The following is a 26195-nucleotide window of genomic DNA, read 5'->3' as shown; positions in this document are numbered from 1 at the left end:
GGGGCTAAGGCTGCATGAATATTCACGTCAGAGCTGAGGCTCAGCTCTTAGTCTAGTTCTCCACACTCTGTAGCATAAACTTGTTCCTCTAAAGGTCTTCCTTTGGTTTCCCTCTAGTTTCCCAGTGTTTCCCCTTAAACACCTGAAATGAACAGAATCTAGTGCCAAAAAAACCCTCCATTCTGGAAAGAAAACTGTGTTTAGGCTGCCCTCTGCTGGTAGCTATGAGACCTTGCTGGCCTGCCAGCATCGCCGGCAGCCTGATTCCATGCTCTTCTCATTGACTTCCCTGTGACCTCTGCTGCCGACTCAGTTCCCTGCTGTCTGTTTTATCTCTTCTACTCTTTCCTTCCAGAAAATCCTCAATCTCTAACTAAAGCTTTGGCAAACTTATTCCACTTCCCTGTGCTCAGCAGGCTTTGGCGCCTTCTGCTCGCTCCCTTCCTTTATGTTCCTTTTAGTCCAATTTTAAGATCCCAATTCAGGTCTTTCTTTACTGGCCATACTTAGGTCTTTACTGGCCATACTTTGCAATAGCCCTCAAAGCAGTCTTCTGGCCTTTAGGTTTCTATTTCCTCCTGAATTGTGCAGTGTCTAATATCTCCTGTCCTGTCACTTCCTGTTGGAGGTTGGTCTGATGCAAATATTCTGATGCTAATTGCTGGCCCTCAAGATCTGGTTACTACTCAGATACACCTATCCTTGCTGCATGAACCTGCCTAAGACATTATATCTGATTTTTGGTTGATTAAAAGGCCTAAAACTTGGGCAGGGAAGAATGGAGTAGGCATGGTTAAGGTTCCTGGGATTTGGGAACAGGAGAATGATGGGAAAAACACAGAGGGACAGGAAAAAAAATCCCTGGGCACAAGGGTCTTTTCCCCACTTGGAGACTGATACTCCAACCAAGGACAATGCATGGAGATAACCTAGAACCCCTGCACAGATGTGGCCCATGGTAGCTCAGTGTCCAAGTGGATTCCCTAGTAATGGGAACAGGGACTGTCTCTGACATGAACTCAGTGGCTGGCTCTTTGATCACTTCCCCTTGACGGGGGAACAGCCTTACCAGGCCACAGAGGAAGACAATACAGCCAGTCCTGATGAGACCTGATAGGCTAGGGTCAGATGGAAGGGGAGGAGGACCTCCCCTATCAGTGGACTTGGGGAGGGGTATGGGAGGAGAAGAGGGAAGGAGGGTAGGGTAGGGAGGGGACAAGGGAGGGGGCTACAGCTGGGATACAAAGTAAATAAACTGTAATTAATAAAAAAATAAATTGAAAAAAATAAACCCATATCATACACAAGAATCAGGTAATTATTTTCCAACAGATTTTTGTCCTATGGTCTTTCACACCCCACTTAGTAGGTAACACACTGGCGTTTCTGATGTACTCATGATGGCCACTGTCTGGAGAGGAGCACGGCTGACTGTCAGCAGCTTCACATGGCCCAGTATAGTAGCTGCTCAGCTCGTGTTACCTAGGGGTAAAGAGCACAGGAGCACTCTACTCAGAAGCAGAGGCTCTACATACTGGGAAGCAAGGCGAGGCCGGCGCAGGGATATGCTCTGGTTGTACTTCCATGACCGGTTCTTCTGGCGATTTCGCACTCCATCATCCTGGTCCATCATTTGCTCAAGGAGTGTCTGGTCATCCGCGTTCAGGGGGGCCACAGAGATGTCCCGTACAGCACGGAATTCACCACAGTTATTTAGATGCTCATTCTCCAGGCGGAAGAAGTTCCACACAAATCGCCTAAACAAAATAGGGTAAACACATTCATGTTAAGATTGGAATATATTAATACCTCTAAACCTCCAGGAAGCTCAAGTTCTGCTCCCTGAGGAAAAAAAAAAAAAAGAATGACAGGTTAGAATATTGAAATCAAAGAGAGGGCTAAGGAGATGATGACACAGCTAGGAAAGCACTTGCTTTGTAAGCATGAGGTCATGAGTCTGGATACCCAGCACTCACGTAAATAGATAGCCAGGCACAGTGGTGTGCATTTGCAATCCCAGAAATGGCGAGATGGGAAGCACAGAGAGGTGGATCTCTAGAGCCAGCCCAGCCTACCTGGTAAAGTTCCAGGCCAATGAGGGACCCTGTCTCAAATAAGAGGAAGGTGCCTGAGGAATAACACTCAAGTTTGCCCCTGACCCACACCCACACAACAACTAAAATGAAAGAGAAAGATGGTGTGATGATTGAGGGGAAAGGAAAGAAGAACTGTTTTCCGGACTGTAATCTTTTTTTATTCAATAGGCAATCATTATTCTTCCAGCAGTGAAGACAGGTGAGTACATAATCGGCTGTCAGATACTCTGCAGACTACTGAGCAGAAAAGAAACAGAATACCCCGGCTTAAGGCTGGTTAGGGAAACTGACTTTGACAGATGACAGCCAACAACAGAGTGGCTACCATGGAGGGTTTTGGTCTTAGACCTACACTTGGGGAAATGGAGAAGAGAGAAAAGCGGACAGTCTAGAGAAAACAATGGCATCAACAAATGAACACGAGAGCCGATTTCTGTCCTCTGACCTCCATGTATGTGCACGACATACATGTACCCACACTCATCCATACACATACACAAGAAAATCGTAACTACGAAATTAAAAAGAAGCATATCACATACACCTTAAAGTCTGTGTGTTAGTGGATTAGGATATAAAAATCCATTGTGTAACTGCTCTTCTGGAACATGAACTACATGACTACACTGATCGCCGCCTCTCGGGCTCTCTACCAACTTCTAGACAATGTATTTGTTGCGGTCATTTAGCTCTGCAATTTATCTGTAATTTAGTCTGTACACTGAATGTGATAGGAGTCAGGATTTGTCTCCCACAGCCAGCCAGTCAGCTGCCTCACGTTTAATGCTCTCTTCACTGTCATGCAGCTGCTTTCGTCAACAGGGAGTACCACAGATACATGGGTCTGTCTCTGAATGCCCCCTTCTGTTCCAGTGCACCACTGGTCTAACCTCTTAAAAACACAGTGCACTGCCTTGTTCTCCATGAGCAGTCTGCAGCTCAGAATATTACTCTGACTTTGCTCTTTTCAGAACAGTCTTGGCTATCCTTTATGCTTCTATATAAGTTACAGAACTGTCAGACATGGTTGGCATATACCTGTAATCCCAGCACTTGGGAGGCAGAAGGATCAAGGTCAACCTCGGCTGCATAGGGAATTGGAATCCAGCCTGGATAATTTAGTGAGACTCCATATAAAACACACACACACACACACACACACACACACACACACACACACACACACTTCCACTCTACTATAGAACTGGCTTGTCAATTTCCACACATACACCAAGCTTTCATTAGGTTTATTTCTGGGTGTCTTAATGTATTTGGTGTTATTACAATGACAGGGTTTTAAGTTCTTTGTAACTTTCCTCATTGTATTGCTTTCACTTGTAGCACAGTGGTAAACATAAATTGTGATAGCAGCCCTGGGCTCATCCCTAACCAAAATGGAGAGCTGATGGTGCTTTATTATCTTGTATCTTTTTCCTAATTTTCTTCAGAAATAAGTATTGATTTCTAAGTTGTTGAAACTTTTATTTGATTTTGGATTTTCTGCCAGACCTCCAACAATCCTCCTGCCACAGCCTTCAAAACAGGCGCAACTATAGATGCATACCCCTTTGCTCAACCAGGTACTGACTGTTAACAATGGCCTTTCCTGCATGAAACAGAGTCCTCCCCCTTCTGCTATGGCGTTAAATTGCACCAATTGATTTTTGAATACTGTGGTAGTTTGAATGAAAATGGCCCCCATAGGTTCATATATTTGAGTGCTTGTTCCTCACTGGTGGAACTGTTTAGGAAGCATTAGGGAGAATGGTCTTGTTAGAGAAGGTGTCACTAAGGATGGGCTTTAGGTTTCAAAAGCCCATGACCAGAACCAGTCTTGCTTTCTCTGCCTGCCAATCGAGATGTAGCTCTTAGCTCCTGCTCTTACACCATGTCTGCAGGCTGCCATACTTTTGGCATGCTCATAAACTGACTCTCAGAAACGTAAACAAAGCTCCTATTAGATGCTTCCTTTTGTAAGCTGCACTGGCCATGGTGTCTCTTCATAGTAAGAGAACAGTAACCGAGACAAACATTAAACCTTAATTCACAAAATGATGCTGAATTTGGATTTTCAGATACTAATTTTTAGATACTATTGGACTCACTGGCTAATGTGTTCAGGATTTCTGCAACTATGCAGCAAGACAACATAGTGACAGCACAGGGTCTTTCTGGGAGTATCCTTTGAGGTTCACGCTTCTCACTTAAACTGTGGAGCACTCCTTTATGTTTTCAAAAGGTAAAATTTCTCAGATTTTCAATTTCTTTCTTCTTTCCTTCCTTCTTTTTTGAGACAGGGTTTCTCTGCATAGCCTTAGCTGTCCTGGACTTGCTTTGTACATTGCGCTGGCCTCAAACTCACAGTGATCCACCTGCCTTTGCCTCCCTGAGTCTATTTTCTTATTGATTATGGTAAACTATGGCTTTTTTTTTTTAATTTGACTATTTCATTTAACAGTACTTACAGTCTCTTTAAAAACCCTCTAGAAGCTGGCCCTGATAGCAAAGGCTCAGGTAAGCCAGCCCTGAGGTTTTGAGAGTGGGAGAGCTGGCCCAGCCCCTCCCTGGCTACAGCACTTGAGGGAAAAGGCCCAGCTCCTCTACTGAGCAGCACAGTGGAGCTGGCACTGGAGGCATAGGTGTGGGTGAACTGGTCCTGAGAGCATGAGAGCTGACTCTGCGCCCTGCCAATACAGCACTGGATGGCTGAGCCAGAGCAATGCTGGTAAGCTCACCCTGGTGGTGTGGATAGGGGAGAGCTGGGACGCTGACCAGCTCAGCTGTCACGCAGGCCTAGATCCAGGGCTTTATGTCAGCCCACCCCAAAATCAATGTACATTATCTGTGAACTGTTGGAGCACATGACAGGACCAGTCCTATTGATCAAAAGCTGCAGGATCTCCATGACACAGGCCAACAAAAGGATAATTGGGAGGAGTTCCGATGAGGAGCCAATATTGATGGTGTCTCAGAAGCCAGAGACCTCAAACCAAACTAAGGACTCACTGCAATGAATACTTGCAAGTGAAGATCTGTAGACAGAGGGGTATACTGTGGGACATACTGTGATAGACTACGGCCTCCATGACAAGATGTTTTCCATGCTGTGTTTTGTTTTGTTTTGTTCTGTTTTGTGTGTGTGTTTTCTTTTTTTGGGGGGTTGCAATTGTAGATATGAGGGGACAGGATGATGAGTGGAACTTGGGTATGATGTGAAACTCACAAAGAATAAATAAAAAGTTTAAGAATCAACCACCAACCAAAAACAAACGAACAAACAAGTCCAGAACTTTCCCCCTGAGCTAGGGAGGGGATGCAGGGCTTTACAAGCATGTCATACTCTGCTTCTGAGCCACAGTCTCAGGCTTTCGGATTTTCTGACAGATGTGCCAACTGATTCCCCACTCTCCCTTATGTAAGTCTTATGCAAACACTTTATCAATTGTTACTTTAAAAGAATCTGTTTTTGTTAATATTCCCCACTGCACATTTATTTTCTATTCTGGTAATTTCTTATCTATACATTTCCTTCTTTTCGGTTTGATTTGCTGTTTTAATTTTTTTTTTCCTAATTTCTCAAAAGCTTCCTACTTTTTTGATACATACATTTAAGATTATGCTTCCAGTGCATTTTTAGTTGTAGTTGACATTTTCTTTTTGCTATCACTTTCAATTTCAGTCTATTAAATTTATCTATCTATCTATCTATCTATCTATCTATCTATCTATCTATTTATTTATTATGTATAAAAAGTTCTGTCTGCATGCACACCTGCCTGCCTAAAAAAGGCACTAGATCTTATTATTGATGGTTCTGAGCCACCAAGTTGTTGCTGGGAATTGAACTCAGGACCTCTGAAAGAACAGCCAATGCTCATAACCGCTGAGCCATTTTTCCAGTCCTATTAAAAACATTTTAACAATTTTGTTATAATTTGACTCCAGGACAGTACAACGGCTTGAATCTGAAATGTCCCAAAGGCTCATGTGTCGAGTCTTTCCAGTATTACTTGGAAGGCTGTAGAACACGTTGCAAGTGGGGCCTAGCCAGAGAAGGGCATTTGGAACCTTTGAAATTTATACTTGCCCCTAGTTCTGGCCTCCATCTCCTAGTTCCTGGTCCACTGTGATAAAGAAGCCTCTGTCACATGCTATGTCACCATGCCCTGCCTTCCCTGCCATGGATTCAAGACTCTCAGAGACCTTCCTTTCTACCCTGTGCCTGTTGGTTCTCTTTCACGGTAGAAAAAGCAAGAGATACAAACATGTTTTGGTTAATTTCTAAATGTCTGCTATTTCAAAATCTATCTTTTTGTGGTGGTGGTGGTGATGATGATGATGATTAGAGACAGAGTCTCATTATGTATCTCTGGCTGGTCTTTATGCAAACGAAGATGGTATTGAACTTATATATCACAGAGATATACTTGCCTTTGCTTTCCTGAGTACTCGAATTATGCCCAAATAAATTTCTTATTACATTTGTCTTGTGTGTATATGTGTGGGCATGTATGCCATAGTTCATGTGTGGAGGTCAAGGACAACTTTCTTCTACCATCTGGATCCTAGAGTCATCAGACTTGGTAGTCAGTGCCTTACCTGCTGAATCAGCTTCCTAACCCAGGACTAGGCATCTTTTAGAAGAACCTTTAATCGATTGTTCAATGATTTGCTTACCGGAAAACCTCAAGGGGGGCAAAGACAGTAGCAATGATGTCCCCAACATGAGGCTGCAGAGCTGTGACAGTAATAGAGATTTGGATAGTCCAAGCAAAGCGCAGTATCACATCTTCTATGATGGCACAGTAGTAGTAGGCCTAAGAAATACAAGCAAATACAGTCTGTTTCTCACCATTTTTCCCACAAAGTACTTAACAGTATATCAGCTGTTGAGACTTACAGCTGTTCCACCAACAGACTCATGGAGAAAATGTTACATAGGTTTTAGTTTCCCTCAATAGTGCAGTATTCAAAATGAAATAGTACTGAGTTTCAGAAATCATTTAACAAATATAGTTCATTCTCACACTGTACCTGCGACTATCCTCTAAGCTAAATAAGAACCCAGATCAACTGAGATTACATTCTAGGAGAAACACGGTAAAGCCAATGTCTAAGTCGCTAACAATAAAGGCTATTAACAGATTTAACAATTATATCATTCATACTTAAATTTTCAAATTTCCTTATCCCACATGTAATACAAGTTTTGTCTTGTTTTTTTTTCATGTTGATAAATAAAATGAGGCTTGGATTTCAGAAACATGACTAAACAAAGTATTCAGTGAATCCAGTTTAATTACCCAAAGTCTTAAAATATACAACTGCCAATAGATCCCAAAACTCATGAATTTACTTAGTACTAAGCAAAATAGCACTTTAAAATATATTTAAAGGCTGTGGCATTTTGGTAACTAGAACTGCTGTGTACTAAGCTATAGTAGTTATTTAACTTACTTTTAAACAGTATTGTTCTTTTGTGTGTGTGAGCGTTTGCTAGCATAGATATATGTGTACTATGTGTGTGTCTGGTGCCTTTGGAAGCTGGAAGAAGACAATGAAGCCCCTGGCACTGGAAATACAGATGGTTGTGAGCTGCCATGAGGGGCTGGGAACTGAACACAGGTGCTCTTCAAGATCAGTAAGTGTTCTTAACAACTGAGCCATCTCTCCAGCCCTACTTTATTTCATTTTGACAAAGTATATGTCACCATTAGAAAAGTAACAAGAATTACAATCAATCCCTTTCTATTTTCCTGTTTTCCATTCCCCACAGACAAACATTAAAATTATCTATTCCATTTGCTCTCCATAATTTTAAATAATATGTGTTTAATTGTTTTGACTAGTCAGTTTTAGACATTCTCAATGGACTGCTGATTAGTTTTTAAGTTAAAAATTTAAGTCAGTATACAATAAGCAATAGGCTTGGGTAGGATATTTTCATCGTCTCCATTCTTATTCGCCCCCTGCCCTATCCCCTTGCTCCTACCCTTTTCTCTTCCCCCACAATAGCTCCACTTTTATTTTCATGTCACATGTGTGTCATCACTCCATCCCCTCCTCCTTTATGATCTCTTTTTAACACTTTTATGGCCCCCTTCCTAGTTTCATAGTGCACACACACACACACCCTAACCTGGGTTCCCCACAGAGAAAGCAGGCAGAATTTTTATGAGGACTGTAACAGGAATTTATAACAAAGGTTCATTAGACTTCACAAACGGTTTCTTTACTTTTTTCTTATAAATTTGTAATTATAATTTAAGAAAGTATATACTGTATTTTCTAGGGCATTAAAATATAATAATAAAGAAACTAACTGAAAGATTCTATTCATTAATCTCATTACAAAGAAACCAGTAAATGAGAACTCTATTTTTTTTAAAAAAAATATATTTTATTTATTTATTATTTATACTGCATGTATGCCTGCATGCCAGAAGAGGGCACCAGATCTCTTTATAGATGGTTATGAGCCACCATACGGTTGCTGGGAGTTGAACTCAGGACCTTTGGATGTACAGCCAGTGCTCTTAACCTCTGAGCCATCTCTCCAGCCCATGAGAACTCTTTTATACTAGAAAACAGACTAACATTTATGTAAAGATACACTGAGCTTAAGCAATCAGCGTAAGAAACAAGTATGTTGCAGGGTTTCCACACACCACAAGCAGTAATAGCAAGCACACACGCGGTGAACATGAAAGTAGCTTTACCTGACCATCTTTTCTTTTTTAAAATGCAAGGGATTGAGATCCATGTCTTGGCCCTGCCCGCGCTTTACCAGTAAGCATGCTATTGGCTGGCCCAGCCCCTTTCGTTTTCCTTTTAGCTGAGAATTATGAAAATGTTTAATGCCTCACAATTTTCACATCAGGATCATTGTTCTCACTCACTTGCTCAGCTGACATTATCTCACGTGTATCGCATTCTGCATACTCACTCTTTTCTAGTTCTTGCAAAAAGCCTTTTCTGTTCAAAATTACATGACCAGATTCTTTTCAAAACACAAAATGGTCACATTTTGGTATAGGATAAAGCATTATTGACTCAATCTATATGTTAACCATAGCAGGACTTTAGTCCTGAGAACATATCAAGAGCTACCTGGCCTTTTAGATTCCCCCGAAGTCTGGCTGACTGACTAGCTTAGTTAGTGGTATGATGGGGATTGGAATGCCCACACCCAGATTCTCAGGTCACTGTTCAATTGTTTTCAGTCTAATCATGGTATTTACCTTTACTCAATCATCTGTGTAAAGATACTTTGTTTCTTTAAAATTCAGCTTCTTATACCCCTGTATTCTAACATGCCAGTAAAATCCTAAAGCAATTTCTATAGAAATACACACACACACACACACACACACAGTCCCCCCCCCCCATTGAGTTGGCACTAGCTTCTAACAAATTTCCCACTGCATCTACCATATAGCAAACATGATAATTTTTTGCATGTGTGTGAACTAGATTGGTATCTTGGACAATTATTTTTTAATTATATTAACTAATATAATTAGATCTTGGATCACTATTGCTGTAGGGTCTAACTACTGATATATCTAAATTTAAATTTTTTTTCCTTAAGTGTGAACATTCCAGACATACTTTTTGAGGGTATACAATTTCTTCCCGGAGGAAAGTGTTTTCTCCTGCATTCTTATCAAAAAGACCCCAGTCCATCTTGAGATCCCAGATCAGGGTATAGCAGGAACTGATGATACAAAAGACGATCCATAGGTAAAAGAACACCTTGTAGTCAGAGTGACCTCGTTCTGGAGAAGGAAAAGAGCAAAACAGAAAGTGAAAATTACTAGATTGAACTGAAGTTCTAAGGAAGACCAATTAAATATAGATTCTTTATAGTTTCCCATAAAAGAAATCAAACTTTTAAAATAAACATTTTTAGTAGAATAATTGTCTAACAAAGTTAATAATAAATATGACTTCTTTTAGGTACAAAAAAATCATTGAACCAATAAAATATAAAATTATACAAATGTTTTCTAGGAGTTGGGCTGATGTGTAATGAATCTGTAACATTTCAATGCACTCTTCGGCTGTTATAAATATGTAATTCAAACTTTTGCCATTAGGTGGCAGCTTAAGGTAAAAGATAAGGAAAAAACCATCACAAAGGGCTACTTTTTCTCTAAGAACTCTTGTTTTTTTTTCTCCCCCTACACTTTAGAGCATTTCCTTCACACATTTGATTTTGTCAATACTTACTGTGAAGGCACTCAGATTACTCTAGAGAAAATGCCTGAAAACACAACAGACCAATGATGCATTCATCCTTTATGCTTATGAAAGCGAGTTTCCCTCATGTCACAGAGCTTGATTATTTTTGCTTTTGTCACAGAGACATCACTAATACAAAGGCCTAATTTTGCTTTCACGCTGGAAACAGTACTCCTGGCTTTACTCTGAGAATACCATAAAGCACATTAAATGAGAATAAAAATGATTTGTAAACACAGTTACGCAATTCAATCTTTTTGTTCTTAAGTGCCTTGTTTGCTCTCTGAGATCCTCCTTTGGTAACTCCCAGAGTGGCCACAATGTTCTTCAGTTTCAAGATATGGCTAAGGTAACTGATAATCTGGTCCTGAATTATCAGGAAAAATAATGACACACATGATCTAACTTCAAAAGCTTTTAAATTTTAGTCAGTTTCTCAGACTGCTATCATGCAGTTGCCATAATTTGTCCTATTAAAATAAATTTATTGTGTTGAATATAGTATGCCCCAAGGTAATTAATAATCTACTGAGTGACAGACATTTGCTACAAGAGTAAATATGAGTTCAAATGAAGTACAAGGATCTGAAAAACATCAAGGAGAATGGGAGTTTCCCACAGAAGGAAACAAGCATCAGTAGCATTTGTGATATTTCTAGAAAAAGAAATAAACAGTATTGTAGAAGCCAGGCGGATGAAGTGAGGTCATTCAAGGTTGAAGATACTTTAAAAAAGGCTTGGGGTAGGAAAGTATGCTGTGCTTAAAAAGTTAAAAGTCATCTACATCCAGGGCAGGGAGTACAGTACACAAGACAGTTGGTAATGACTTGCAATGACATTGGTAAAGGACATGTGAGACTTGATTTCAGAATGTCTTCTTGGGCATTTCAGAAAAATAAATGCTCAGACATTTATTAACGCCAGAATTGCACAATTAGAAAAGAACTGATAACTTACAGGTCTAGAACAACTGGAGTCAGTATGTATCAGCTCATGAGATACATACTGTTTGCTCAAAGAATCATTATTAACCAGTAAATCATATAAACTTATAGTTAGGTATAGTAAAATAGTAGACACTCATAACTCATCACTTCTTCCTGGTTCTTCCTGGAAGAACTTTGTTCTTCTTTGCCCTTTCAAGGTTGTATACATCATTCCTTCTGCATGATGGAAACACTGTACAATGCTGGTCTACTGTACAACTTTTCTCAACTCCTCATTCAACACTCAGTAACCTAAAATTGGGTCTGATGAAAATATTTTTATCATGGAAATCAACAAACACTAAAAATCAGTGTCTCAACTGGGATATATAATGAATAAATTGTGAAAAATAAAATAAAACAAATAAAAAAATTAAAAAAGACACCCCCCAAAAGTGTCTCCAATCTTTACTACCACCCAAGAGCTGGTTTATTAAATAAACAAATGCCAGCACATCACTTCTTCAGCTTTTTTTAGACAGTCAGTAGAAGGGAAAAGCAAGTGATTCTAACTGGATCTATTAAAAAAAAAAAAAAAGGGCAGAAAGGCTCTGCTTAGATGGAAATTAATTTTCAGGTTTAAATTATAGTCAGAAAAGTCATTTTTAAGGCCAGGTGTGGTAGCACACCTTTAGTCCCAGCACTCAGGGGGCAGAGGCAGGTGGATTTCTGTGAATTCAAGGCCAGCCTGGCCTGGTCTACAAAGTGAGTTCTAGAACAGCCAAAGCTGTTTGCAGAGAAACCCTGTCTCAAAAAACCAAAAAAGTTTTTCTTCAGAAGCATATTAGTACACTGAATACTAAGTGTATAACACATTACTAATTATCTAGATATATCTGTATCTGTTCAGAGGTCTGTTAAATAGTATCAATTATTAATTATGCTTCATGGATGCATTAAAGCATGTTCACAACTTATCTACCAAGGTTTGTAAAAATAAAGCAAATGTAGTAATGGAATGAAACCCACTCTTCATATTTCAAAAATAAGATGAACATAGAGATTAAAAGACAAGTAATCTGACAACAAATTATGTTAGCAACTTTTTGAATGAAATGTTTACAATAAGCCATGTACTCTACAAATATTACTTCAACTTTTCTAATAATAATCTATTAATTAGTTTCCTAGTAAATGAGGATATGCACAAAGTAACAGGTATATATTCAGCAGGTCACAAATTGGTGTTTATTAAGTGAGTATAGGCAGTACAGAGCCTAATGACTAAAAGCTGATGCTTTTTATTAATTACTGAATAATTAAATACAAATTATTGTCAGAGGAAAAGAAATTAATATTGAAACAAAATACAGTGTGCTAATTTTCCTCCATGTCTAGATTTTTTTCTTGTCTTGATAATACAATTCTTAAAATGGTACAATGGTTCAAGTAGTTCCCTCTTTCTAAGACCATTTACTCCTTGAAATCTCTAGGAAACACACACATAAACCTAGTGACTTTTAGAATAAACAAATATTCTTACAGAATATTTCAGAGTCAGTGATATTTTACCACACAGACTTCAATGATGCACGCGTGCTACATTTTGGTCTCATTTTTCATCTTCCTCATTTCCCAAATACAGAACGTTTCCCCCTTAAATCCTCCTTCATTGGTATTCAGGGAACATACTGGACGACTTTTTTCCAGTTATCACTTTAGGCAAGCAATTACACCTTATTCTCTCTTGGCTTATCCTGTTAGTCTACTTTAGTAATGGTGAGAATCACAGAAAATCAAGCCATTGCTATTCTACAAGAAGAGTCCCTCTCTTACACACCTGCCACATTAGAAGCAGAATATATGGAATAAATTTGTAGAAGTGACATCTATTGAATTTAAAATAAAAATAAATTTCATAAGAGTTGCATACACACAGCTATGAGAGCAATGAAAACTGAAATTAAAAAGTCAGAGACAGGAAACTGTACATTACACAAAGACCAATCTCTTTATGGAAGGGTAGTTTAAAGTGACAGCACGTGAAGGCAGTGAACAGTCTTTTCACTCGAAGATGGCCCTACTTTGATAATTACCACTTTTTAACCTAAAATCAAATAAAAAGCAAAATAGAACAGACATTGTTTTCAAAGCCTAAACCTTGGAGTAAACTGAGTTATACTTGAGCTTAGCATCTAAAGAATTCTACATTCCTTCCTATATTGTGCAAATCAAACCACTGAATTATGAAATTACGACTGTTCTTTGAGAAATAAATATACAGACAATCTGCAACACATAATAACACAAATGCTATATGCCCTCGGAAGAAATTATAGTTTGCATTTTGACTAGTTACATGCTTCATGACACTCTCACAGTGACAGGCAGCAGCAGTGGGCACAGCTCCAGCAGTCATGAGCTCATGACTTCAAGCAGCTGGTCCTCCACAGTACACAAGCCATGATGTGTGGTTGGTTAAGTGTACAGAGCCCATTTCAAGTTACAATATTCTCAGTATGCAGAGGTTAACAAGACATACCCTATCATGTGTCCAGGAGTATGGTCATCAGTGTGTTTTACTTAGCACACACGATTCTACATCATACTCCCACTGAAGCAGGGAAGAACAGCTATTCTCAATTCCATTTACACTTCAGAGAGATGGAAAGTGGAAAAATCACTGGTCAGAGTCATACTCTTACGTGACTGAGACAAAGATGTGACTAACTAGGCCTAAGACTTAAAGAGGGAAAGAGAACTAGCAACCTGTTCAGGACACTTTTGTACCTCAGAGTCTATTTCTCTGAGCCCTTCTCACATTTAAAGTGAAAGGGAAGTTCTAGGAACTATAGAACACCATTAAAAATAATTTTAAGAGGATGTAGGAGGACAACTTAAAACCATATACAGAGGCCGAGAGTAGCTCTGTGGTAGAGTGATGCTCAGCATGAGTGAGACCTGGACTCAACCTTGACATCAAAGCAAAACCCACCTCTAATCCCAGCACCCAGGAGGCAGAGGCAGGCAAGACAGGGCTATACAGTGAGACTCTGTCTCAAAAAAGCCCCAAACCACTATCCCAAACAAACCCCAAACCAAAACAAGTATACACAAATTATTTCAAATTATTTGTGTATATAAAATGATTACAGCAAATGATAAAGATGATTATTCCAGACGAGGGAATTCATTTTAGCTTTATTTCTTTATTATGTGACAATTATAGTAATATATAAATGTATTTATCCATGTCTTTACTTATAAAATTTCTAAAATATTTATTTATTTTTATTTTTGGTGTATGGTATTTGCTGCATTATGTATGTGCACCACATACGTGCAGTACCCATGGAGGCCAGAAGCTTGTAAATTTCTTTAAACGGAGAAGGGAAGAAGGTAGGCAAAGGAAAATAATTGTTAGCATTGTAATATTTATAAATAATGTGTTGTTTTTATAATATTGAATTATACAGGAATTCTTTTATTCAATAAAAGGTTATAACTTACTAACATATTATTTGTTACGTTATAACACTGAAGATTAACTTCAAAAGAAAAATGTGTTCCTTAGTACATTCTGCATAGTAAATGTGGCCTGGGTAACCTAGAGAATCAGGGATGTGTTCAAGAACAAAGAAATGCTACATCTAAAATAGAAGAGACGGTGTAGACAAACACAATCTTATCAGACCAGTGCATGGAGAAAGAATGCAGCTTTTTAAAAGAAGCAACAGCCAGGAAAGGCTTTGTGATAGAGCTGCTACTTGAACTGACTCTTGAACGGACTTCAGTTGAATGGGTTTATGGGCGCAGAGAGAACCATTTCCAGTGAGTGGAAACCATTGATTCAACATATGACCATCTGCTGAATGTGAAGCAGATATTATTCTAGATGCTAGGTACACAGCAGTGAATCTTTTACTGAAGGGCATACAAATTTCCTGCCTCATTGACTCCTGCTATTTAGTGGGGGTAGATAATTATCATATGCACAGATGAACAAGATGATTGTGGACAGTGAAGAGAACCTGATGAAAACAGGAGTGATACGGCAGATGGGCCGAACGCAAGTCAGTATTTTAGCATGGTGTCCAGGCAGAGGAGGCCTGTGAGAGCGAGGAGGTCTGAGAGAGAAGGAGTCAGTTACATGAAAATCTTAAAAAAATTAAAGACACAATGCTACATTTTCTAGTCACCATGTTAAAAAAAAAAAAAGCAAAAAGAAACAGGCAAAGTTAATTTAAATAACATATTTAATCCATCATACACAAAATATTTTAGTCAATATAAAATTGCTGAGGTATTTTATACTTTTTTTCATACTAAGCCTTTAACATTTAGTGTGTATTTTACATTTACAGAATATTTTCATTAGGAGTAGGCACACTTTGGGGCTTGGGCTATAAAGCTAAGGGCGCAGCACATGAAATCCTAGATTTGAACTTAGCACCAAAGATGGAAGGAAGAAAGGAAGGGAGGGAAGAAGGGCATGAGAAGGAAAAAGAACAGAACAGAAAGAGGAGAGACAGAAAGATAAACAGATGGCAAGAAGGAAAGACAGGAAGAGAAAAGAAACGATAGCTGAGGTAACTTAGTGCTTAACACAAGCACGTGCTGAGGGGCAGTCAGTCTGTTAAGTACACTGCACCCTCTCTTTTACAGGGCTGGGGTTGACCAAGAGTGACAGCTCCAGTCCCCAAGTCTGCTTTAACAATCACTCAACATTACTGACTAAAGGAATGGGGATGGCGCATAGAGACAGACTGCTATTTTGAGGAGAAAAAAAAAAAAAAAAAGGAATAATGTTAGATGGATTAGTTAAGCAGAAGAAATTGCTTTAGGGTAGAAGTCTACTGAGCACCTTGATAGGCTCAAGAAGGAGCCAGTAAAGATGGAGTTCAGGTGAGGGACAAGGAATGACTCCAAAAGCCAAGGCAGGAAGAGGGAGAGCACAGCATAGGACAAAGACACCTAAAAGACTGCAAGGAGCTTTAGTTTTAGAGAAATACACACAGAAAGGAGTTGACAGAAAATGATTCCTGTCAGTTTTCAACATGGAAGACAATGGCAAAACAAGAGTCAACAGGGGAACTCTGGACTTAACTTAAGCAAATAACACTTGTAAATTGACAAACTCCCAACGACTCAGGCACCTGTATATACCCACAATCCTATGAACCCAGCACTTGGGAGACCTAAGCCACACAGAGGGCTCCCCATCCCCTCAAGAAAAAGACTTCCAAGATGGTTTTACTGGGGAAGAAAAACTGCCAAATATTTAAAGAACATACATTCTGTACAATTCCCTCCAGAAAGCAGAGAATACTTTCCTATTAATTTTATGAAGACAGCTTCACTCTAAGAACAAAATCAAGAGTAGTGTATAAAAAGAAAAATACAGATCATTGTTTCTCATGCATATGGAGGAAAAATCTTTAAGAAAATAAGAGCAAATCGAACTCAACATTATATGAAAAATTCTATAACATGATGGAGGATGATTTATTCCATGGACATAAAGCTGATTCTGTATTTAAAACTTTTTTAAAAATAATTTATTTAATTTTATTTTATGTGCATTAGTGTGAAGATGTCAGATTCCTTGGAATCAGCATTACAGACAGTTGTGAGCTGTGGGTGCTGGGAATTGAACTGGGGCCTTTGGAAGCACATAACAGTGCTCTTAACCACTGAGCCATCTCTCCAGCCCCTGAATTTAAAACTTAATCAAGATAATATCCAAATAAATCATTGTTGAATTCCATTTATTTATGGTGAAGGACTCTCAGAAAAGATTAGCAGAAAGGGACTTCCTACAAGACCCTCCTACTAGCAAGACTGTGAGCCTGTTGAGTTCAAGAGCAGAGCAAGCATGTCTGTTCTCACCACCGTGTCTAACTCATTGCTACGTTCCTAAGCCACTTCAGTCAGTCAACTGAGGACACAAAAGTACAATTGTCAAAAGGACTAGAGATGCAACAGCATTATCTAACAGAAAACAACAACAACAACAAAAAACCTAACACAACCAGAAGTGGTGGCACATGCCTGTAATTCCAGCACTTGGAGGGCAGAGGCAGGCGGATCTTTGTGAGTTTGAGGCCATCCTGTTCTACAAAGAGAGTCTAGGACAGCCAGGACTATGTAGAGACCCTGGGTTTTTTTTGTTTGTTTTGTTTTTTAAAAGCAAAAATATCAGATGTTATTATATATTTCTATGGTGAACACACTGCTACAAAATATAGGGTATACTTGTGCAAATAAAAATATTTTCTATCTTGACTGCACTAACATCCTGATTACAATGCTAAAGAAAACTGTGTAAAGGGCACAATATAAACAAAATAGTATAAATATACTTTAAAACATATAATAAATATATACTACGATTTAAAAAGTTATTCATGTGTATGTGTGTTGATCACTTGTGCGTGGTGCCTGTGAGGCAAGAAACAGGCACTAGGCTCCCTGGAGCTGGAGTTACAAGTAGACCAAACTTTGGCCCTTGGAAAGAGCAGCAAGTGTTCTTAGCTGCCAAGGTATCTGTCTAGCCCAGTAAATATACATTGAAAGCTTGAATGTAGAGCTACAGTTATCTTGTGAAAAGTTTAAATATTATAAAACCTTTAATAAAGTAAAAAATCCCAAACCATGGTATTACAAACTCTCAAAAAAAAAATCCACATATAAAATACATATGTACAATCATAAAGCAAAAATCACAAAATTTTGATGGAAGAAATAAAAGAATATCTAAATAAACATACAGTATAGTATGTTAATAGACAAGATATTCTTAAACTGATAAGCAGGTTCAACATAATTCTAAAATTAATAACAAAAGGCACAGGAATTAAAATAGGAAAAAAATGTAGAAAAAGAATAGCAAGGTTGAAGGAAACAGTCTACCAAACTTTGAGATTTAATATGACGTTCCAGGAATCAAGACTGGTGGTACTGACAAACACCAAATACAAAGGACAGCCAGGAATGGAACCACACAGAAATGCCCAACTGATTTTGACAGAGGAGTGAAAGCTGACATTGAATAAAACAGAGACAGCCCTTTTCAGCAACACTAGTGCTATTTAAACCTGATAGCCAGAGGCCAAATATAAACTCTGACCATTTCATAACTTATACACAGAAATTAAGTCAAAATCGACCACGGACTTACCTTTAAAACATGAAAGTAGGACACTGACAAAACAACACTGAGATAAAAAAAGAAAACTTCAGACCTAGGTCTAGGTAAGCCTAGAGTTGTTAGTCTTAAGACTAAAAAACATGAAAAAGCTACAGATGGGAATATGTGTGTGTGTGTGTGTGTGTGTGTGTGTGTGTATTCCCATTTATATATTTATATATGCTGTAAAGTTCTTGATGAAGTAAACAGAATAGTGCATGTGTGAGAGACAAGAACAAAGAGACCATGCAACAGATTTTAGACTTTTTATTCAATTTTCTTTGGTTTCTTCTTTCTGTACCAGCTATGAAATATGTTGAATAGGCTTTAATATCCTATTTTATTTGGTAAGTGTTGATTTCCCTTGTGTGAACAGGTGTCAATTCTGCCTTTAAAGAGAATATGCTCTAGGGTCTCATCGAAAACCATTAAGAAATATGTAGAAAGCCCCAAGAATCCTACATGACTCAAATGTAAATGCTATGTGTCAATGGGATATTTAGGTGACAAGTTTTTGTTTCCTTTCACATTAAATAGAATAGGAGCACCATCTTACTGTATTAAACAAAATTCTTTCAAAATTTTGATGAAAATCACTTTTTTTCCCTGAAGAAACCAAGGTCAGTCTAAGTATGTGTGAGCATGCTCAAGACTTTGGGTTCAATCCCCAGTGTGTGTGCTGCATGTTTACATTTTTTTCTTTTTTTTTTACTATATTCTAAGAGGCACATAGGTGACATGTCTTTGTTTAGCAACTTTCCCCTATTTTTTTTCTGATATTCCCTTTAAAACATATTTTATTTGAGGCTGGAGAGATGGCTCAGTTAAGAGCATTGGCTGCTCTTCCAGAGAACCTGGTTCAATTCCCAGCACTCATGTGGCAGTTCCTAACTGTGTGCAACTCCAGTTCCAGGGGAATCTGGTAACTCTGCACCAATGTGCATACATAAACACACGTACACATACAATCTTTCTTGTTATGTGTTTGGGTGTTTTGCCTGCACGTATGTCTGTGTACCACCTGTGTGCCTGGTGCCCTGGAGGCTAAGACATAGGATCCCCTGGGACTACAGTTACACACTGTTGAGTAACCCTATATATGCTGGGAAGGAAACATGGGTCTATTGGAAAAGCAACCATTGCTTTTAACAGCTGAGCCATCTCTCCAGCACCCTGGTCTTTCTTAACAAGTGAATTTAAGACCAACAGAGTTCTGGGCAGTAAGATGACTTGGTCGAAAAGCACTCACTGTAAAAGCCTTGACCATCTGAGTTTGATTCCCAAAATCCACAGAACAGACTTCACAAAGTTGTCTTACAACATGCACACAATGACACACAATGCTCCCCCATTACATAAACAGACAATAACAATTTAAAAAGAACACAATGCTAAGTAAATTAAGCATGCTAAATCATTTTTCCACTTGAAATAGCATTAATGTTTCTTTTCCTCTAACTATTGTTATAAGTTGTAATGACAATTACAAAAACCAACTTGAAGAGAAGAGAACCAAAGTGGTATTAAAGTGTCAACATGTGTGTTACTTTTTAAAAGTCTTTTAAGTGACAAAGAAGGTAAAGGTTTAGTTTATTCAAAGATATAATTAATATTTAAAGCAATTTACATATAGAAACAACTACAGACATTTGAAAATCAGCAGCAGACAGTGGCAGAGAACATTTATCAAATTACTAATCAGAAGAAAACAATATTTTATTTTTGGTTTTCTGGTATCAACAAGTCTTTAGTCAATCTTGTTTAGATAAGACTATACAACAGTTTTTCCTCTGTGAGTAAATTAAAAAAAAAAAATTAACTTCCAAAACGGTTAAGTTTCAGCTACTTTCAATAGTAAGGAAAAAGAAAAAAAACTTTTATCCAAATGAGTTTTTTTTTTTAATAAAATGTATGTCTTTTAAAGTTAATGGAAAGAAAATTTCCTGAGAGAATTAAAAAACACAATTACTGTTTCTAATATAATATGAGAAGATTAAAATGTGGACTAGAAGCCTATTATTGAGGGCAGCAAGAGGGTAGCAACTGGCCGTACCCCAGAGAAGCAGCACATCAGGACTGTGTGTGCCCACTCACAATAATGAAGCGGGTTCTACTCTGAAGGCACTGACTGCTGCCGATGAAACCTCACCGGGAGGCTCAGCACCCTTCAGAGTGTACAAAGAAATCCAGATGAGATCTGGGCACCAATAACATGGATGCAAATGAACTCTAGAGACAAACACTTTCAAAAAATTTTATTAGCAAATCTCACGCCCAACCCGAAAAGTCTCAGAAATGTGAAGTCTAAGTCCCTTTCCATTTATATATACACGAGAAGCAAGGTTCTAACACCACTGAAAATTTATGAGTATTATAAATGTTAGAAGCCACAAATGCAATACAATCTGATGAAGTACTCTCCCTTTACAACTTGTCAGACGCAGTAACATCATGCTTTTCTGCTACTGTACTCCCCAAAATCTTTCCTTACGAAGCCAACCTCACGGAAACCAAAACCCATTTAAAATACTTCCCCACCTCCCCCAAACCCAATTCCAAGAAAACACTTGTAGGAGTTGTTTGAAATGTGGTCATGTGATGAAATATGAATTTTTAAACACAGAGGTTGTCTGTTAGCTGAATTCCTTTGTCTCTAAAAATCAATGATAGAAAAGAAAATATACTAACTTATTTCAAATGTGCTTCTTTTTTAATACAAGAGGCCTAACTGAAATATCATGATAAACCTTCCTAAATGGGCTGCCTAAACACTCACCTTCTAAAAAATGACTCTAGGTGCAGAATTAATGCATACGCCTCCATTTTTACAAATCATACAGCATAACGTCAGAAAGAACCTCAGTAATAATTTTGAAAGTGTACTTAACATAATGTTGTTACTATGGAAACCCTGGCAGGCTAGTTCTTTGAAAAGACTCAGATCTGAACAAGGTTATGTCATGATCTTTTTACTCTTCTCTCCTCATAAATGTATCTTTTGTAACAGCACACACACTCAATGGAGAAGTATCTACATAATTAGTTGTTTTGAATGGATTCTTTTGACTCAGTAATTATTTTTAAAGTCTTTGTTTCCTTATAATACTGTCTAAGAAAATAAGATAACTTAGGGCTCCGACTACAGCTCAGTTGTAGAATGTTTGTCTAGCGTGCATGAAGCCCTGAATTTGATGTCCTACCACCACATAAAACTGGGTGTTAAAAAAAAAAACAAACAAACAAAAAACTGGGTGTTGTTGCAAATTCTTGTATCTCAGCACTGAAGAGGGAGACAGAGACAAGGACCAGAAGTTCAAAGTCATCCTTGCTACATAATGAATTTGAAGTCAGCCTGGCTATGTGAGTCCCTGTCTTTAAAAAAAAAAATTTTTTTTTTTCATGTGAGACCTTGTCTTTTGTTTTCCTTATTGTTTTTGTTTGTTTGTTTTGTTTTTCGAGACAGGGTTTCTTTGTGTAGCCTGGCTGTCCTGGTACTCACTCTGTAGACCAGGCTGGCCTTGAACTCAGAGATCTGCCTACCTACGCTGGGATTAAAGGCAAGTGCCACCACCACCCACCATGAGACCCTATCTTAAAGAAAAGAGGAAGGAAGGAAGGAAGGAAGGAAGGAAGGAAGGAAGGAAGGAAGGAAGGAAGGAAGGGCGGACTTGATCACAATTCTAATGTCAAAATTTTTTAATTCCAAATGCTAGGCTTTTTGGAATAAAAATTTAATGAAATATTCAATATGCAGCAATTATAAGATATTTTAAAACTTTAGGGAAATGACCAACCCAGATAATCAATGGTCTCTCTAAAAAGTGGGCACACGACTTATGTTCAGTGAGTAACCTGCTACACTGTGTGAACTAAAGATCAAGACCCTTTTTGGCTGACACCAGCTCTTTTAACCCTCAACCTAAGCTCCTAAGGGTTTCTTTTCGTAAAGGAACTATATTTCTTTGAGAAAAAGATATAATTTAGTATCAGTTTTCATATAAATGTAGCATATAGATCATCAAAATATAAAAATATGAATTCAATAGGAAACACATATTTTCTATTACAGAACTGCTTCATTAAAGGTAAATTATGCTGGGTCAAACTGCTGTTTACCTTCCCTAAACCCCTGTGGTATTGGGGAAAGAACACACATTTCCACACATTTCACTGTGCAAATGTAGAGGTCAGAGAAGAACTTGAGGGGGGCAGTTCTCTCCTTCTACCATGTGCTTGCTGCTCAGGGACTCTCAGGCTGTCAGGCTTGATGACAGGTGCCTTTGCTAGGGAACCCATTTTATGGGCCCATTCCTGCCTTCTTTGTACTTTTTCTTATTAATTAATGTATTTAGTCTCATGCATGCTTAGTTTATGCCGTGCTGAGGACTGAGCACAGGGATTCATGCAATGTAGGTGAGCTATAGTCTCTGTCCATTACACTTCTTATTTTGAGACAGGGGCTCACTATGTTGCGAGGCTGGCCTTGAACTTGTCATTCTTTTGTGTTGTTATAGGTCTTTACATAAGCTGAAGTTCTCAGGAAAGAGAAGAAAAACCATACTGGTGTTAAAAGAGTCTATAGGCTGAATGGCTGAACTTCATGACTGTAGACAATGTTGAAGACCAGAGCCAGATTATCTTAGACTGTCTTTAGTCCCTTTAAAAGCCACTCACTGTGCCAGGTGCCGTGGCACACACCTGTAATTCCACCATTGGGGAGGAAGAGGCAGGTGGATCTCTGTGAGTTCAAGGCCAGCCTGGTTTACACAGCGAGTCCAGGAGAGCCAAAGCTATCCAGAGAAACCCTGTCTTGAAAAACCAAAGCCACTCAAATGTGCACTCATGAATCTGAACATCCTTGTGACTAGCAAATCTTTAAAATGTATTCTTTGTATGTGTACAGAGTTTGGCGTCAGTGTCTTCCTCAATCGCTCTCTACCTTATTTTTTGAGACAGTCTCTGACTGAACCTGGAGCTCAATGATACGGCTAATCTGACTGGCAAGCAAGCCACAGTGACAGTGAATGCCTCCGCAGGAGGTGCTTGCTGCCATGTCCCACCTTTACACAGGCACTGGAGACCAAACTCGGGTCCTAAAGTTTGTGCAGCAAGCACTTTACTGAATGAGTTATCACCACAGCCCTAAGGTATACTCTTAGAACACTAGTCACTACCAATCTATAAGCTAAAAATGTTATCAGACAGCATCCCAGAAGACCTATACAAAGTTTCCCTTGGTCTGCTGTAGCCTGCTTACCTGCAATCACCACCAATGTAATCAGCAAATACGTTGATTTCTGATTTTCTTTGTTCTGTAACTAACAAAATCTCATGTAACCACTTCCAGCAGAACATCTTTCAGAACAACCTAAAGCTGTGCTCCCAGGCTACTGCCACTTATGTTTGACTCAAGAATAAATGATCTCTTATTTCCTGAGGTAAGTGCTGATTTTGTGTCAATAGACAAACAATCCCAGCAGCTTTCAGATTCTTAATAAGTGTATTCATAGTATAAAGTATCCACCCGCTAAATAATAGTACTCGTTTGCACCTAAAATGGGAGGTAAGTGTTCCTGATAATTTAGGATACAAGATAAAGCATCTTGTATCAAATTTATAAACTCTCTAATAATAACTTTATAAATCATGGTGCATCCTGGTACTAACTAGTGGCATTCCTCAGCAAGAAATAAAATTATGGAAGCTTTGGGGATGTGTTCCTTCACTGAGGTACTCAATTAAATTCTATCATTTAACAAAATGGCTACATGGTGGCAATATTATTGGCTACATTTATCAATACTCTCCTAAGCACAGAATCTATGTCATAGTGTGTATGTTTGGTGACAGCAATCTCACGGTATTAACAGTGCCTTCACCTGCCATGACATCAGATACATGCTAGAGTAACAGCAGTTTTGAACCACTAAATGCATTTCCCAGATACAGCCTTACAAAAAAAGGTTACTGAACACAATTTACCTGAGTATTTTAAACACACTCTACTAATCTCCATTAGTCACATTTCTTTGCCACCTACGGATGAGAAAGTGTAGTGTCTAAGGTGTGGGCTGATACTGTGTATTTAGCAGACAAAGAAGGAATGCATTTTAGTAAGAGGGAGTGAAAGCACTGATTGACAGTTCTTGGGAAAAGGTTAAAAATTCAAAAGGAGTGTCTGCGTGTGGTTCAGAACTTAAAAGCCTTTTCTCTCTTTCCAACGAAGAGCAGTAGCAAGTAATAGCAGGTTGCCATGGAGACTAGAAACTAGAGGGATCAGAACTCAATTTGCAGTTAAATGGGCTGGAAACAATCCTTACTAGTTGGTGAAAGAAAACGATTAAAAATATACTTGATTGCCAGAGGGAATCTTGTTCACCTAGCCATTTCTTAACCTCATTAATGAACAAGAAAAATCTCAAAACCCCTCAAAACCAGTAAACAAAAACCTAAGGCATCCATAGGTTAAACACATTGAGCATAATTCAGGATTTCAAACATTACCACATTCTTCCTATCTGACTGAATGCGATTCTTGTTAATGATATTTGCTAATATACACTGAAATGAGACTAAACTGCGTTCAAGGTTAAACCGCGATAACCAGAGGCTGGAGCTTCAGTGGAAACCAGCAGCACAGATGGTAAAGTCCAGGGCAACAGATTCAAATAGTAACAACTCAGATTATAAAATCTCAGCATACCTTTGTGAGTGCTATAAAGAGCTGCAAATGTCACCGTGAAGAAAGTTGTGGAGTATTTGCCAGCATTTACTAAGTGAGGAAAGGCTCTCTTTGTGTCACGGTACCTGCGCAGGCACTGGATAAAGCGAAGCCAAGCAGGAATGCACTGAACAATGGCTCGCACACCATATGTGTATTTGTGGCAAAATTCTGGTTCTGTGAAGATTTCAAACAAGAAAAAAAAAAAATCACAATCCAAAAGAACGAATTGTTCACACCATTTAGCGACCCACTAAATTTCCCATCAGCATGTCCATAAAATCTAAACCCACGGGTTCACAGTCACTTTCTCCTATGCAGCTGCTACTTGTTCAAGCTCTTTAGTAGCTGATAAGCCAAGGAGAGAAGGTAAAAACCAGAGGAGACTACTTGGAAGATCTGTCCTCTTAGACTTCTGAATATCCTATTTTTTTTTTTCAAGTGTAATAGAACTATAGAAAAAAAGAGTCTATGAATCAAAGCAAGAAGAAACCTGCTTTGTTCTATGACTTAAACATATGGAAAACCTACAAAAATCACAGGTACCCAGACAGTTTTATGAGTGCCAAACTTCTATCAAACATATACCCAGAGTACATGTTCTATGGCCTCCCTAGTCAAGAACAGGCCTAGGGATCATCAATGGCTGTAACTGCTACTTTGGTGTGGTTTCTGTTTTTGAGACAGGATTTCAATTGTGCAGCCCAGACTGAATTGGGACTTACTGTCCTATGGCTTCAGCCTCCTCAGTGCTGCAACTACAGGTGCATGGTAGGCTACCACACCCAATTTACCATTATTTTTTGTGAGTATATGCTGTCTAACCTGTCTACATTAGATCTTTGTTATGAACACAAACTTCCCAACTACACAAACTTGGATTAGCTAAGAGTGGGTAAAGAACCAAAAGAAAATCAAGGTTTTAAGTAAGGTTTCTAAATTGAGCAGGACTTTTTCAAAGCATTTGACCTAATTCTAAGCAAGCAGTACTTTAATCACTGGCACTGACAATGGCATCC

At 38.6% G+C, this 26195-nt stretch overlaps 1 protein-coding gene across 1 annotated transcript in view; it reads right to left on the bottom strand.

Annotated features, from left to right (window-relative positions):
* Positions 1-26195, bottom strand: part of Xpr1 (xenotropic and polytropic retrovirus receptor 1) — a 152722-nt gene that overhangs the window by 5863 nt on the left and 120664 nt on the right. The window contains exons 11-14 of the mRNA XM_055624454.1: positions 25159-25353; positions 9708-9874; positions 6774-6913; positions 1536-1757 (exon numbers count right to left, since the gene is read on the bottom strand). Of these exons, the coding sequence (XP_055480429.1) occupies positions 1536-1757; positions 6774-6913; positions 9708-9874; positions 25159-25353 (724 nt within the window). The remainder of the gene's footprint in view (positions 1-1535; positions 1758-6773; positions 6914-9707; positions 9875-25158; positions 25354-26195) is intronic.

The sequence above is a fragment of the Psammomys obesus genome, unplaced genomic scaffold, assembly GCF_907164565.1.
Source record: "Psammomys obesus unplaced genomic scaffold, mPsaObe1.curated_primary_1811, whole genome shotgun sequence".
In the NCBI taxonomy this organism is placed as follows: Eukaryota; Metazoa; Chordata; class Mammalia; order Rodentia; family Muridae; genus Psammomys; species Psammomys obesus.
Note: the sequence above shows the minus strand (reverse complement) of the source record. Positions and strands in the feature narration are given on the sequence as shown.